The sequence below is a fragment of the Setaria viridis genome, chromosome 7 (assembly GCF_005286985.2).
Source record: "Setaria viridis chromosome 7, Setaria_viridis_v4.0, whole genome shotgun sequence".
NCBI classification, from domain to species: domain Eukaryota; kingdom Viridiplantae; phylum Streptophyta; class Magnoliopsida; order Poales; family Poaceae; genus Setaria; species Setaria viridis.
Genome location: NC_048269.2, coordinates 31828685 through 31844667, shown reverse-complemented (window position 1 = coordinate 31844667; position 15983 = coordinate 31828685). Strand labels below are relative to the sequence as shown.

The following is a 15983-nucleotide window of genomic DNA, read 5'->3' as shown; positions in this document are numbered from 1 at the left end:
ACTGCCTGAAGGATCATGGTTTCTCCAGAGGGCACCCCGACCTGTTTTAAAGTCGCCGCTGGAGCGCAACGCGTCCTGCCTTGCCGGTGTGGGACTAAAATGCTGCAGCTCTACTGCTGGCTGCTGCTGCTTGCTTCCTGGTGCACCCCCGCAGGCCGCCTTGTCGGAAAACGGAGGTGGCCTGCTGAGTCATGGGCTGGCCAGGCCCGTTCAGATGGGTCGGAATATGTATGCATTACTGGGCTCCGTCACGTTCAGGCCCAGATCGACTCGGCCTGCTCGGTTCCCTTTCCGGTCCGATGAAGACCGGCTAGAAAAAAGGCCGAATTTAAGAACGTCGGTCTTTTAATTGCTGCATCCATTAATTTATTTATTTTTCAAAAAAAAAGATCGATGATTCTAAAATCGAATCCTCAGGGTACGTAGAGACTGCGACCACACAAAGAGAGGCAGCATTTCGATATTTTCTTTTGGTTGGAGAGCTCTGTTTGGTTATCAGAATGAAGAAAATACTACAGACAGTTTAGAAGGCTATCCATGCAGGATCAGGGAAAAAAGTTACATGTTTCCCTACTGACATTTGCATCATTTCTTTCACTCGGTTCCGGAAAAATGGGGCCCTTCTCAAGATCAGGGACCAACTGTCAGCGCGAGACATCAGCAACCAATCATGCATGTATATCAACAAATTATTCATCCAGTTGACGGATTGGTTGTGTTTGGAAGCCTTTGTCCATCCACAAACCACCGGAAGAGGCCGAGAGCCCGGTCCGGCTGCGCAAACGGCACCATGTGAGCCGCGCCACGAACCGTTGCGAAGGTCAGCAGCTTCCCGTACTCCGTCACCCACCCGGCAACCTTCAACCAAGAAAAGGAAAGCAATTGCTTCAGTTTTCAAAATGCTGCCAACAGCTTGGTATTCACTGTACATTCACCGGCACATTGTTTTTTTCTGAGTAACGAACCAAGCAGCGTAAATCTTGCTGAATGTAGCGGAAATTCAAACTCGAGCTAGTAATAGAATTTTCAGTATTCAGTCATTCAAAGTAGGACCGTACCTGATCGTTGTGGAACCAAGCACGGTAAGGGACGGTGACGCCAAGGCCCATATCATGAGCTAGTTCACGCACTAGGGTTCGTGAGCCGAGGAGGGGCACCACAGAATCCTGATCACCACTGCAGATGTTCATTCATCTTGTTAAGCCATAGCTGTGCGTGCTGAAGCAAGGCACTTGAGCTGAGATGCTGAATGGCATGGTAGTATAACAGAAGTATCTACCACGTTACCTAAATACCCAAACTGGTATGTTGTGCTCAATGATCCTCTGCAGCAACGGCAGAATGTTGATGTTGCCGTCAGTATCGCTGTAGTTCAGCACCCTGCCATGATATACATACATATTCAGTGTGACTTTAGGTCGTGCAAAGCAAAGATGACTTTATTTACTTACTTTCATGTGCAAATGACAGAAAAAAAGAAGCAGCGGAAATCCTTACGCGCTGCACATACTCCATTTGTATGGCAATCTCGTTCTGTTGGCATGGAGTGCCTGCTGAACTTCTGGTAGGTTAAAATAGAAGAATCTCTCATAGGACATGCAGATATCAACGCCCATGCTGATTTTAGTTACCTGTACTCAACAGAAAGATAGTTGCACATCAGCATTAAGAATTTTCTGAAGTCAAATGTAGTGTAGCTTGATATCAGACTGAAAACACACATATTTTCGCAGCCGCAGCTCCTGCATCACAATTGATGGGTAGCAGACATCTAGCAGAACATCATAGTTATTGACATAATCCCCAACCACTTTGTTCGCCTCTGCGATGGCGTCATTGCACGATTGGCTCTCGTTGTGAGGGCTGCTGAAGGTGTAGTCCTCAAAATCACAGGCATTTGTGATTGCCAAGCCAACCTCATCGGAGATCATGCCATGAGACCAGAAGTACTCATAGATTGAGGCGATATCCCTGTCAAGCTTGAGGAGTGGGTTTCCAATCTGTTCAGGTAATCAAAACCAGTACACAGAAGATGTGAACTGAATTGCCGAAATAAAAGAGTGAACAGAAGCTTTAGTTTATTTTTTTTCCTAATGTAGTTATTTCCATAAGAATCTAAATATGCGCATGTTCTTACAGCAACTCCTTTGATATTGAATTTGAAACCCTTTGATTCCTTGTTATGACTGATAAGTACATTGGTCAGTTGCGGTATGTAATGCCCTGCAGGCCATGTTATTTGTCAAGAACCATTCGCACAATACATAATGAGCAAAATAAGTACTGGTACCTGCATAACTCTCTCCAGTAAGGAAAAGATCTCTTGATTTGTACTCTGGAAACTTCTCATACCATTTCAGCAGGAATATGTGCATGTCACTAGCTGCATTGTTTATTTTAATCAATTATTCGTCTATGAGAAATTAGGAAAATCATGTCTACGTGACATCAGTATTTTACTGAGGGAACCATATTGTTTTATATTTTAAAAAATACTTTCTTTTCTTGCATCATATTTTAGAAGACTTGGCATAGAAAGGTAAACCGATGGTTCAGAGGGGAAACTACCGGTGCGTTCATCTCCTGTTTTGTAGTCTGATGATGTGTTTGAGTAGGACCATCCGACACCAGCAGGAGATTCCACAAAAAGAAGGTTTGACACTGCAAAATTTATGGTGAAACATTAGGTTAACATGGCACTGTCGCTGAACTTGATAACAGATGACCGTATTACCAAAAACAAACTTCAACCTTTGTTCCATGACTTGTCATTTATTCTAAGGCCTCTACCATCCCCTCTTGGATAAAATGGGCCTAGCTCTGTGAAAGCCCCACCTCCAACTGAAGAACATCCAGGACCTGACAAATTTGCAAATTGAAGATTTCAGCCATCGATGCACATCGAACAGATTACACTAAAAGAGCAAAGTTATTTCTCATCTCTCAGTTATTTACTCCTGAAGCCCAGACCTTCACTGTTGCTGAATCATTTCAACATGCCAGATTAGGATGCAAACTTAGCATGCCTTGAGAATACCAAAAAGGTAAAGAACAGCTTTGTCACTTGTCAGTGGCATGGAACTCTTGTCATCATGGTTAATCCTGAAACGCCAAGCATACCACAGACGACTACAGAACATAGTACTAGGGCCTGATTAGCTTGTCAGTCTGTCCGGGCTGGCAGATCAGGCAGGTTAATCATATCTTTTCAACTTTCACAGCTGGTGATGGAGCAGTGCAGTCAAAAAAATGAACTGCCCCAACGTGGGCAATCTTTGAGCAGTCCAAGACAATCTAATACTATATTGCCATGGAAGACGACAATATGGATCCACTCCGAACAGATCAAAGATCAACGAAACATCCGGGAAGCAGCGTGGGCAGAGGAGATAGCAGTACCATCTCTCTCAGGAAGCAATGTAACAAGAACGCTAATCAGTACTGCTAGAGAATGGAGAACAGTAATCACTAATCAGTACTGCTAGAGAATGGAGACTGAACTGAAAAAATAGTGATTGGACTGAAACTGTGACAGTTCAGGAACACTCGTGAAATTCCTGTGTTCTAACATGCCCTGAGATGGAAGGCACTCAATAGGGAATTAACATCAACAAAAGGTGACAGCTTTGATAGCAGCAACAACAACAACTAACCTCCTCCAACAGGCAACAGCAACAGTGCAATACAATAGCGTTGATTCAAGACGGGCGAGTAATCGATCGAACTGATACGCGTGACGCACCTCCGTTGAGCCAGAGGGTGAGAGGCTTGGACGCGGCGGCGGCGCCGTCGGCCTCGGCGAGGTAGTAGAAGAGGCTCCTCCCGGCGCGCTCGTCCACGTCCACGTACCCGGCGAACTGCCGGAACGCCACCGGCGGCTGCCCCGGCAGCCCCCGCACCAGGTCGGACTCAGGGTAGCCCAGCGCGCAGACGCAGCCGAGCAGGAGCCAAGGGAGCGCCGCCGCAGCTGCCGTCAGCGGCGTCCGTCTCCAAGAACCAGCCATGGCTGACTGACTGTCTACTGAGCTCCTGGATGGGTGCCGTCGTGTCAACGATGTAGGTTGCGCAGCTGCTTGAGGACGAGCGAGCGAGAAGAGCAACCAAGTCAAGTGAAGAGGAGGCAGAGAGACGAGACAAGAAGGGGGCCGCTCAAGACTGCGGTGAGACGGTGACACGAGATGCAGATGCTGCCGTGGAGCATGACGACAAGTATGACCACGCGTTTGCTGTGTGCGATCCGTGTTAGCAATTTTCAAAGACAAACGCATTGAAAGTCCATAGAAAATTTAGAACCATGTATAACCAAAATTATAACTTTTGCTCTCATTTGTTTATTTTCCAATACAACACCTGTATGATCATCTATTTCCCATAGAATGGGTCAATGGGACTTGTATGAAGCTATCAACATTTATTTTCATATACAAACATGGAATGGGTTTAAGTGTGAAAAAAAAAGCTTTATTTACATCAAGAAAACCGGGCATGTTCAGATTCAATTCATCAAGCCAAAGATGTACGAACCTAAGTAACATCGCATTAGGCAGAGAAGATTCACATTTTCAGCTGTAAAATGGTTAAAGTTGAATTCTAGTGCTGTAAACTTACAAGTTAATAAACAAAGGTCAGACAAAAAGAGGGGAATGCCCCGTGCATCTTTTTAGGTCTTGCTTTCCAATCCAATCTCCTTTTCAGAGGTATGAGATGATCATAGTGTGTGATGCTATTTGCATGCAAAATGTTGGCAAAGGAATCTCCTAAAATCATCTGATGAAGATTTCTCCATGCCATACGATAGATGATTTATACAGCTTGAGGCTTATTCCTTTTCTCTTCTTTCATTGGGCACAATGGCTACCAAAGCATGGAGAATCATAACATTGAGTCTGGTTGTACAATTTACGATAGCCACCAACTTTCATCCGTAAGCAAGCGCAGAATAAAATACTCTGGTTATCTATAACGTTTTGATTAGGTGCTGCTAAGACTACAGTAAAACATGTAGCTTAGGAAATATAATATTAATTAAATATAATTTTTATTTTTCACTCTGCTCCACCTCCACGCTTCGCCACAGCTGTGAATTTGACTCTCTTTTTTCACTCCAGTCCACGCGACAGCTGAATTTGACAAATATTTGAGTGAGCAACTGCTCATAGCAGTTCACTTCTTTCATCTTCACTATTCATCACATATTCACATGCATTGCAAATTGTAATATCCACCGGTGCTTCATTCAACCTTCACATCATCAATCACACAACACGAACACTACCGTTGGCAACTCACAGGATTCACCCAAGTTAATCAGCCAAAACGCAGGTCAGCAGTTTAACTGTCAAAAAACACACCAGAAATCACGTCATCCCAAGACCAAGGGTGAAACCAATTTCACCGCGCGGGAAAGTCGGCGGCGATATGCAGCACAAGCTTCCCGCCGCCGCCGCCCCTGCGCGCCAGCACGAGCGCCGCCACGACGGCGACGGCAACGGCGACGAGCAGCAGCGCCGCGATGCCGCCGGCCAGGCAAACCCGCCTCCGCCGCGCCTCGCCCTGCAGCCTCCGGGCCTCCCTTAGCTCCGCCTCGGCCGCGCCCACGTCGCCCGCGGCCGCCGCGACGTGCCGCTCGATGTCGTCCAGCGGCGCGCCCTGGGCCTCCACCAGCGCCGCCATGTCCAGGAACAGCTGCTGCAGCTCCAGGAGGCCGCGCTCCACCTCCGACACCTCCCTCGCCGCCTCCTCCTGCTCCTCCGCCACCGCCGCCGGAGCGGCGGACAGCAGCGCCGCCCGCATCGCGGCGTCGGAATCGTCGGTGTTGGCGAGGAGCCGGTCCAGCTGCTCCTCGGTGGGCGCGTCCCCGGCGACGGTGAGGTACCGTCGGGCCGCGTCCTCACGGCGCTCGGCGGAGACCTGGCACCGGAGGGCCTGCACGTCCGCGGTGAGGTCGTGCACACGGCCGCGCAGCCCAGCCGCGGCCTGGGCGGCGGGTGCGGGCGCGCGGCGGTCCATGGAGGCCAGGCGCGCCCGGAGGCGCCGCGCGGAGCCGAGGAGACGGACGAGCGCGGCCTGCGTGGCGGCGCGCCCACCGCCGGAGCCGACGACGACGGCGTGCCTGGACGCCTCGTGCGCGGCCCGGAGCCGGGACAGCTCGTCCCGCAGCGCGGCCATATCGGCCTTGGCCGCATCCGCCTCGGCCAGGAACGCGCGGAGCTCCGGGGCGTCGCCACCGGCGGAAGAGGCGGGCGCGCTGCCCTGCTGCGCCTTGGCCGCGGCGGCGACGAAGGAATCGGTCATGAGGTCGTTCATCTTGCCTGCCGGATTGGGAAGAGACGGCTGCGAGATCGATCGATCCGTGGTGTCGGTCAAGGAAGAAGCAAGAAATTAGCAGCTCTTTTCCAGCATCTAATCAAGGTGATGGAGACTGCTAGATTTAGACGTGGCCCAGTGGCACGTCTGTTTTTTTCTTCGCTTATATTAAATTATTAAAATTAAGCGTAATGGGAGCAAATCTTTGGACACTTTATTGGAGATCATACTGCAATTTACAATTATCAGTAAATGTCCACCAAACTATTCTTTTTTGAGGGCAATCTCTCCAAATTATTGAACAAGGGAACACGTTTTGTCTCCCCATTTGACAAAGTGAATGTTGAAAGCTTGATTACAAAATCATTTCCGCCTAAAAAAAGAAATGAGAAGAACAGGTGGCAAGTGCCAGCTTGGTCTTAAGATCTGGAGCAAGCATTCATCAGGATGGACCTGAGGCTTCTTGTCTCTGTGGCGACACATTCCCGGTCGAAAAGAGCAGAGACCACAGCCACACCTTTGAGATTTGGGAGCCCAAGCTCCATCACTGAACCTGCATTTCCGGCATTGATGCCTCCGATAGCCACCACAGGCAACTTTGAAGCAGAGCACACGGACCTCAACCCCTCAAATCCCAAGGTGGGATTGTTCGCCTTTGTTGTGGTTGGAAAGACACCTCCGGAACCGATGTAGTCCGCACCATCCTTCCAGGCCTGCTTGGCCTGAGCAGGGGTTTTACATGAGACGCCGATGATCTTTCCTGGTCCTAGGAGCTCCCGCACCTCCCATGCGGGCATGTCTGATTGACCGACATGGACGCCATCCGCATTGCATGCCAGAGCAACATCTATGCGGTCGTTGATCAGTATTGGCACTCCACTGGACCTGCAGATCTCTACACATGCCTTGGCAGCTTCCAAGAACTCCCGTGTATCAGCATCTTTTTCTCTGAGCAATGCGAATTCATAGTATGTCAGTGAAGTACAATCAAGAGGCTCAATCACAAGCAAACGTTTATATCATATTTTGTGTTCAAGAAACATACCTCAACTGAACAATTGTAGCGCCTCCTTCAATGGCAGCTTTCACAGCATCTTTTATCGAACGACCCCACTTCTTGTTCATCCCAGAATCTGTCACCGCATACAGGAAGAGGCCATCTGGATTGAACTTGTGCAGTGATCCCATCTTGTATAATGGAGACTTGAGACTGAAGAGGTGGTCAAAAGGGCCTTGAGGCCCATTTCCAATCACAAGATCTTTACTATGATAAAGAGCAGACTCCACAAATTTCTTTGCAACCTGCCAAGACCATGTGTGACAAAAAAACACATGTTAAGATCTACTTGTTTTAACAGTACACCTAAAAAGATGCATATAGCGCCAATCAAGGTTCAGAAACCACTAGGAACATATCTACGAACCCAAGCTTGCCGTTTGTATAAACAACCAAGGATCTGATAATTGTAATAAACTGTGTAGGTATATGCACTCTGACCCAAAATAACAGCTCTTACAAAACTAACCATGACAGCCTAGCATTAGACTCCACAGTATATTATAGTTTAGTGGCCAAGATGCCAGATGCAGTAAATGACTTCCCTTAAAAAACAACCCAATTTACCATCATTTCACATACTAATTTCCCAAACCTTAGTCCTAAATAGTCACCAATCATATTGTGTTCTTTTCTTAACAATTTTCGAAGAATAAAAAAGTTTCTAAAAGACATGTTATAAGAGTATGATTCATCTTTTTTCAATAAAAGCCATGTTAATTGCAAATGACTTATTTTGCTAGTGATAATGAACACTTCACTGGATACCTTTTGCCCCATTTTTTGTCCCAGTGCTTTCCAGGTATGAGTGGGTAAAAACTGAAATACTACAAGACTAACCTCAACAGCATGCAGCATTGTTGCACCTTTTGCTAATTCAGCAGCAATACATGAAGCTAAAGTGCAACCAGTTCCATGTGTGTTACGGGTCTTTATACGCAGTCCACGAAACTCAATGAACTCCTTACCTGATGAAATAGGTCAGAACTTGTATGAGGCTTCTAAAAGAGGAGGGAAGGGAATAAGATAATTATTAAAATACTAATATATACCATCAAAAAATACATCAATTGCATCTGTTGAATCTGGCATATCCCCACCTTTCACAAGCACATGTCTGCAAATGGAAAATTTATGTTAGCAAATTGATCACTATACTTATTAATCGCCATATGCAGACATTAACTGCTGGAGGTACAGAGTGTTTTCTCAGCCAGGGATGACACACCCAGGCGACACAGCCCTTTCATATATAGAGATAAGTAGCACACATTGATTACATTAATGGCTCATTAGAGCTTTAACTAAACAGCTAACTGCCTGGGTACTTGCACAGTTACTTGTGCTGCCCAAGACCTTAATAGCAGAGACATAATTAGGCACAGATACCTAAGAGATAACTGGGAGCAGGGCTTAACTTCTACAGTTCTCCCCCTAAGACCTGCTTCCCCCATCCTTGATCTTCATGATCCCAATCTTGCTTCTCATGTCTTCAAACTTGGCCTTGCCTAAGGCCTTAGTCAAAATGTCTGCCAGTTGATCATTTGTGGCGACGAACTCAGTCTTGATGCTGCCTTCTTCAACACAATCTCTGATGAAGTGTTGTTTGATCCTGATATGCTTGCTTCTGTCATGAAAGACAGGGTTCTTTGCAAGTGCTATTGCTGATTTGTTATCCACTCGCAGCTCTACTACTTCCACTTTCTTTCCCAACAATTCAGCAAGTAACCTGGACAGCCACAGAGCCTGTGTTGCAGCAGTAGTCATGGCAACATACTCTGCTTCACAGCTAGATAAGGCAACCACTCTTTGTTTAATGGACTGCCAACTGACCAGATTGTTGCCTAGGAAGAATAGACAACCTGTAGTGCTCTTGCTTGAGTCAATATCTCCAGCCAAGTCTGAGTCACAGTAGCCAATGAATCTGGCTTCACTGGATGCCTTGGTGAAGTGCAGGCCATACTCCAGACTGCCTGCCACATACCGAAGGATACGCTTCACTGCCTGCTGATGCTCTATGGTGGGCCTCTCCAGAAATCTACTCACAAACCCGACTGCAAATGCCAAGTCAGGTCGAGTATGAACCAAATATCGCAGGCTTCCAACCAGCTGCCTGTACTGTGTTGGATCAACTTCCTTGGCTGTACTTTTCTTGCTCAATCTTAGCCTTTCCTCCATAGGAGTGGCTGCAGGATTGCAGTCCACCATTCCTCCCAGCTCCAGAATTCTCTTAGCATAGTGGGTCTGTCGAAGAGTGATGTCATTGGCGCTCTGCTGTACTTCAATACCCAGATAGAAGCTTAGAAGGCCAAGATCACTCATCTCAAATGTTGCTTTCATTTCAGCCTTGAAGCCTTCAACATCCTGCTCCTTGGCCCCTGTGATGATCAAATCATCCACATACACACCGACAAGCAACAGAGAATTTCCAGAACCACGCCTGTAGATTGCAGCTTCATGGTTGCTCTGTCTGAAACCTTTCTTCTTCAATGTTGAATCAAGCTTTGCATTCCATGCTCTTGGCGCTTGCCGTAGGCCATACAGAGCTTTGTGCAAGCGATACACCTTGTCTTCTTGTCCAGCAACAGCAAAGCCAGGCGGCTGATACACATATACCTCCTCGTTGAGGTCTCCATTCAGAAATGCGGACTTGACGTCCATCTGATGAACAGACCAACCCTCCTGTGCCGCCAGAGCCAACAAGACTCGAACAGATTCCATGCGTGCGACAGGGGCGAAAGCATCATCATAATCCACGCCTTCTTGCTGGACAAAGCCACGAGCAACAAGTCTGGCTTTGTGTTTGATAACATTTCCATGTTCGTCCTTCTTCAATTTGAACACCCACTTCAGGGTGATTGGACGGTGACCAGCAGGAGGCTTCACAAGCTCCCAGGTCTTGTTTCTCTCTACTGATCGCAGTTCTTCTTTCATTGCTTCGCACCACGCTGGATCTCTCTTGGCTTCAGTATGCGAAGTTGGTTCGCCAGAGTGCGTTAGATGCAGTTCTGCGAACAGGCGAGTTGCAGGTGGTGGTGTGGGCTGCTGGCCAATAATATTGCTTACCGTTCTGTAACGAAGAGGTTCATCGTCGTGATATGCATCCAGTCGATCATCATCATCTTCCAGAGGCGTGGCATGCTCAATCTGGGGACTGGATGGTGGTGGCGTTGCGGTTGCTGCTGGAACAGAATTTGCCACTACATCGTCATCCTCTACTTCTTCAACTCCGACTGGACTGCCTGGCACGGGTGTTCTTGGTGAGTTTGGGGGCGGAGGCGATGGTGGTGTTGCAGGCTCACTCACCACCTCCGACCAGACGTACTCAACCTGGAACTCACTGCTGTTTGGCGCCGATGTCCCGGACTCCGGCGAAGACCAATCCCAACCGCGCTCTTCATCAAAAACAACATCGCGGCTGATCCTGACACGCCCGCTCACAGGCTCAAACACCCTGTATGCCTTAGCTCCCTCTGCATAACCAATGAATACGCCGGCCTCGCCGCGATCATCGAGTTTGCGCAGCTGACTAAGCTTTCTGGTATAGGCAACACATCCAAACACCTTCATATGCCCCAATGTCGGTGAGCGTCCATGCCAGGCCTCATAGGGAGTAATTCCTTTCAGCGCACGTGTCGGTGATCTGTTCAGGATGTGAACTGCTGTCATTACAGCCTCCCCCCAAAATCTGGCCGGCAATCCTCGCTGCTTGAGCAGTGCCCTTGCCATAGCCACCACTGACTGATTACGCCGCTCAACGACCCCATTCTGCTGGGGTGAGTGGGGGGCGCTGAAATGTCTCTTGATGCCTTGCTCTGCGCAGTAGGTAGCAAAATCAGCAACTGTAAACTCACCGCCATTATCTGTGCGGAGCACTCTGATCTTCTGGCCACTTTCTGCCTCTGCGCTCAGCTTGATGCGCTTGATAGCCTCTGCTGCTGCGTCCTTGCTTGGTATGAGCGCTGCCCACATGAAACGGCTAGCGTCATCGACGAGCAGCAGGAAATATCGGTTTCCTCCAGGAGTTGCAGGTGTCACTGGCCCGCAAAGATCACCGTGCACCAGCTCAAGGGGCTGCTTGGCACGGTACTGTGTCGCAGCCGGGAACGGACGCCTTCTCATCTTGGTGGTGACACAGGTGTCACACACCTGCTCAACATGATCAATCACCGGGACACCACGCGCCATCTCTTCCTTCCCAAGTCTGCGGAGTGCATCAAAATTCAAGTGCCCCATCCTCTCATGCCACTGCCACGCTACATCTCCTCTGCGTGCTGCAAGACAGAGTGGCTGGGCTGCCTGAAGTTGGAGTGTGTACAATCTGTTAGCCCCTCTCTTCACCTTGGCAACCAAACGACCAGTGTGTTCCCAGATACGCAGCACACCGTGATATATCTCCACCTTGGAACCAGTCTCGTCAAGCTGACCAAGACTGATAATTGAATTCTTCAGGGCTGGTATATAGTACACACCCTGCAGCACCCTATGCTCACCAGTTCTTCCTTCGAAAGCAATCGATCCGATGCCTTTGATGTCAACCTTGGACGCATCTCCAAATCGGACCGTGCCTCGCACGTCCGTGTTCAAATCAGAAAAGAGCTCACGTCGTCCAGTCATATGGTGTGTAGCTCCTGAATCAAGGTACCACACATCTGCCTTTTCTTCATCGCTATTGGCACCAAGGAAAGCGCGGGCTTTTGGTTCTTCCAGATTCACCTCTTGAGCAGCATAGGTGTATGCCGGCGCGCACTCATCAAGGTCAACGAGCCCATGCGCCAGAAACAGAGCCCCATCATCCTCGCATTCTGCATACTGTACACGGCCATTGTGGCCGCCGTCACCGCCGCCTGCGCCCCCTCGGCCACCAGCGTGCTGGCCTTGATTGCCACCGCGGCCGCCGCCACGACGGCCTCTGCCCCGTCCGCCGCCGCGGTCACCGCCACCATCACGGTCACCATCTCTGTCTCGGCGCGGATGAGGGCAGTCCCTTGCCCAGTGGCCCTCCTGGCCACAATTGAGGCAGGTATCGCCACAGCGTCCACCACCGCGGCCGCCGCCACGGCCCCTTCCTCGCCAGCCGCCGCGACCGCGGCCACCACCGCCGCCTTGGCCGCCGCCGCGCTGATTCTTTGAGCTAGAGCCAGCAGAATCATCCCCGCCGCCCTTCTTCTCTTTCTTCCAGCGCGCGCGCCATTGCTCCTCAGTGTACAGCAGCTTGCCATTGATGGAAACAGGCTCTGTCACAGCTTGCGCTTCACGGTCATCCACCGCCTTGAGCCTTCCTGTCACCTCTTCAAGCGTGAGCGCCTCGAAGTCGAGGAACTGCTCAATGGCGACAACAATCTGCGCGTATTTGGCTGGCACTGTGCGCAGAAACTTTTCCACGACACGCGCCTCATCAATGTCTCTGTCTCCATGGAGCACAAGCTGCTGGTGCAGAGTTGACAGCCGCAGGGCAAAATCTTCCACCTGCTCGCCGGGCTTGACATCAATGTTCTCCCACTCCCGACGCAGCCGCTGCAACGTCGCTCGGCGGACCCTGTCCACACCGATTCGAGTTGCAGCGATGGCATCCCATGCCTCCTTTGCTGTCGCCTTGTCAAGGAGCGGGAGCCCCATCTCCTTAGGTACAGACGCGACAATCACCTCCAAGGCTCGCCTGTCATCGCGATACTGCACTGGACCTCCTTCAACAGCATCCCAGAGGTCGCGTGCTTGCATCCTCAACTTCATCGTCTGGCTCCACTCATAGTAGTTGGTCTTGTCCAGCATTGGCCACGTTGTGCCGCTTCCGGAGTCGCGGTAGACCACCCTGCCTTGCGGCGACTCATAGCGAGCGCCGCCACGACGCCTTCGGTCACGCAGTGGTGACTGCGAACGGCGCCTGTCCCGCGGTGGAGTCCTCTGGCTCTTGACTTCCTCCTCTTCTTCTTCTTCCTCCTCCAGCACCTCTTCTCCCTTCTCTGCAACTATCTCTGCGCGCAGCTGCTGCGCCGTCCTGGCCGCCGCCTCTGCGGCTGCTGCAGCCTGCTGAGCCGCCTGGACAGCCTGCGCCACAGCCTCCTCTGCTGCCTTCAGGCGCGCAGCCTTCTCGCCCAGCTCGGCTTCCTTGGCCTTCCTGGCCCGACGCTCAGCAGAGGTCGACGCCATGGTAGAGAGAAACAGAGGAGGAGTTCGAGTTGGGGAAGATGAGAAGGTGAGTGTCTAACCTAAGCTCTGGTACCAATTGCTGGAGGTACAGAGTGTTTTCTCAGCCAGGGATGACACACCCAGGCGACACAGCCCTTTCATATATAGAGATAAGTAGCACACATTGATTACATTAATGGCTCATTAGAGCTTTAACTAAACAGCTAACTGCCTGGGTACTTGCACAGTTACTTGTGCTGCCCAAGACCTTAATAGCAGAGACATAATTAGGCACAGATACCTAAGAGATAACTGGGAGCAGGGCTTAACTTCTACATTAACTAATGCAATTAACAATGCTGTCAAATGAAGAGATTTCAGATAGGGCTCCGCGACAAGATTTAGCACTTATCCAAGACAGGGCAAGAATCAGTGTCACAGAAAAACTTGTTATGGGTTCAAATGGTACGGGCCATTAGCTCCTCAAGCTGGAACTAACAGAAATTTATATATGCATGGCCAAGCATGATAAATCCCACAGGAACCATGTTTTTAGCTAGCTCCTCAAACTGGAACAGAGGGAAATTATGTATATTCAAGTATGATTAAACAACAAAAGAATTTAAGCTTATGAAACTTATAGTAACCAGTTTGCTTCGAATGTTTACTTAAAGTTGAAACTGGGAGCAGGCTGACATTTCCCATACAAATCTAATATCAGGATGTCCAATCATGTGATAGTGTACATGTAGGGTAAAAGAACACATAAGGTAAACAAAACAAATTTACATAAATACAGAAGACATACTTTGGACCAAGTTTGTAAATGGATTCAGCTGCACTGCGCATGTCAGAAATTGTTTGCAATGATACATTCCCAAGTAACTTTGATGCTTCTTTAACATTAGGAGTGACTATGTCAGCAATAGGAAATAGTTCATCCCTGCCCAAAACAATTGCAAGAGCATCTCCGTAAGTGCTATGATATTGAGGATGTAACAACAATAACAATCCTGCAACAACTCACAAATGGACACAGAACAAAACAAATATGGGGTTCCATACATATATGTAGCAAGAGTAGATGGTCCTGAAAGAGTATCACCACTGGTGGACACCATGACCGGATCCACCACTAAAGCTGCCTTCAGAAGCACAAGTCATAGCAAGTAAATAACTGAGCCGGCATAGTATGCTTTCATCGTACACATGAAACAATACAGCATACCTTTGACTGGAAACTTCCTAAGATTCTCACAGAGAACTTTAACTATTCCAGCTGAAGGGAGCATCCCTGTTTTCACCTAACAAAATCAAGGACAGAAGACACATTGCATGAGTTCCAAGTGGAAATAGGATGGAACTCAAATAGATTAAATCATGCTACACTATCACCTAACTCATCCCAGGTCCATATTACAACTTTAACAGAGATATTTGGAGAACCAACAAGTCTTTTGGCACACAAACACTATGTCAACTAAACACCATGCTTGAGGAAGAGAAATTCATCTTGCAAGCATGAAGGATTAGGATTGCGGGAAATTCAAACATGACCTACAATCAGTAACTATATGACGTAAACTGTGGTGATAGCCCTTGGCAGTGCGAAATGGGACTACAGTTCAATTACACAGGTTGAAGCCCCTGATCACCTTATAATAGAAAAGATACGTATTCACATGTAAGCTACCAATTTCACTGCAAAAAAAAAGTTCAATTTCAGGAAATTTTACCCCCACAACACCTAAACTGACATGGAACAAACTAATTAACACCTTCAAGCTTCCATGACTCACTTTTCAAGCACAGCTTAGTAATTCATAACAACAATAACCTGGCACAAATGACAAGACCTCGCTCTGTGGCATTGCACATCATGTGCTTAGGAAGAACTAACCCCTCATATGACATTTCTGTATCATGGCATCATTACTGAATACTGAATGTCAAAGAGGGCTCACCACATCCACCGACATGTCCGAGAGAACCGACCTCAGCTGCTCCCCCACGAACTCCTCCGGCACAGCATGGACCCCCTACAGTACAGAACCATCGGATCATCCATCCCCTGTTCTCGGTCGAATAGGAGCGAAAGGAATAGCAAAAATAACAAAGAAGCGGAGGGACCGGCGCAAAACGTGCCTGGACGCCGACGGTGTTCTGCGCCGTGACAGCAGTGATGACGGAGGAGCAGTATGCGCCGAGCGCCGCGCACGCCTTGATGTCGGCCTGGATGCCCGCCCCGGCGCCGGAGTCGGAGCCGGCCACCGTCAGAACGTGCGGCCACGGCATCGCGCGCGCCGCCACAGCGAGCCTCCGAGGCCGGATTCTGGGAGAAGGCGAGACCCGCGATGAGGAGGTGGGGGAGGGGAATCGAAGGGCGGCGGCGGTGGAGGGGTGGTGCGGGGCGACGGCGGCTGCGGGTGGTTGCACGGACGCCATCGGCAAGTGGAGGGAAGGTTTATGACGTTGGGGTTGGGGATGGGGA

At 49.3% G+C, this 15983-nt stretch overlaps 3 protein-coding genes across 3 annotated transcripts; all 3 read right to left on the bottom strand.

Moving 5' to 3' along the window:
- Positions 1-437: 437 nt before the first annotated feature.
- Positions 438-4172, bottom strand: LOC117863717 (serine carboxypeptidase-like 42). The gene is made up of 10 exons (XM_034747534.2): positions 3743-4172; positions 2752-2859; positions 2569-2661; positions 2291-2383; positions 2138-2223; positions 1722-2000; positions 1498-1631; positions 1288-1380; positions 1059-1176; positions 438-858 (listed from the first exon to the last, which is right to left on the bottom strand). Exons 1-10 carry the CDS (start codon positions 4002-4004, stop codon positions 694-696), a joined length of 1431 nt encoding a protein of 476 aa, XP_034603425.1. The 5' UTR covers positions 4005-4172; the 3' UTR covers positions 438-693.
- A 964-nt stretch (positions 4173-5136) lies between these two features.
- Positions 5137-6350, bottom strand: LOC117864882 (syntaxin-111). Its single transcript, XM_072294852.1, has one exon. The coding sequence runs from the start codon at positions 6304-6306 to the stop codon at positions 5392-5394; it is 915 nt and encodes a 304-aa protein (XP_072150953.1). The 5' UTR covers positions 6307-6350; the 3' UTR covers positions 5137-5391.
- A 150-nt stretch (positions 6351-6500) lies between these two features.
- LOC117863716 (probable thiamine biosynthetic bifunctional enzyme, chloroplastic) lies at positions 6501-15983 on the bottom strand. Its single transcript, XM_034747533.1, has 9 exons — positions 15638-15983; positions 15457-15531; positions 14721-14796; positions 14558-14633; positions 14301-14435; positions 8416-8480; positions 8204-8331; positions 7352-7608; positions 6501-7254 (listed from the first exon to the last, which is right to left on the bottom strand). Exons 1-9 carry the CDS (start codon positions 15935-15937, stop codon positions 6726-6728), a joined length of 1641 nt encoding a protein of 546 aa, XP_034603424.1. The 5' UTR covers positions 15938-15983; the 3' UTR covers positions 6501-6725.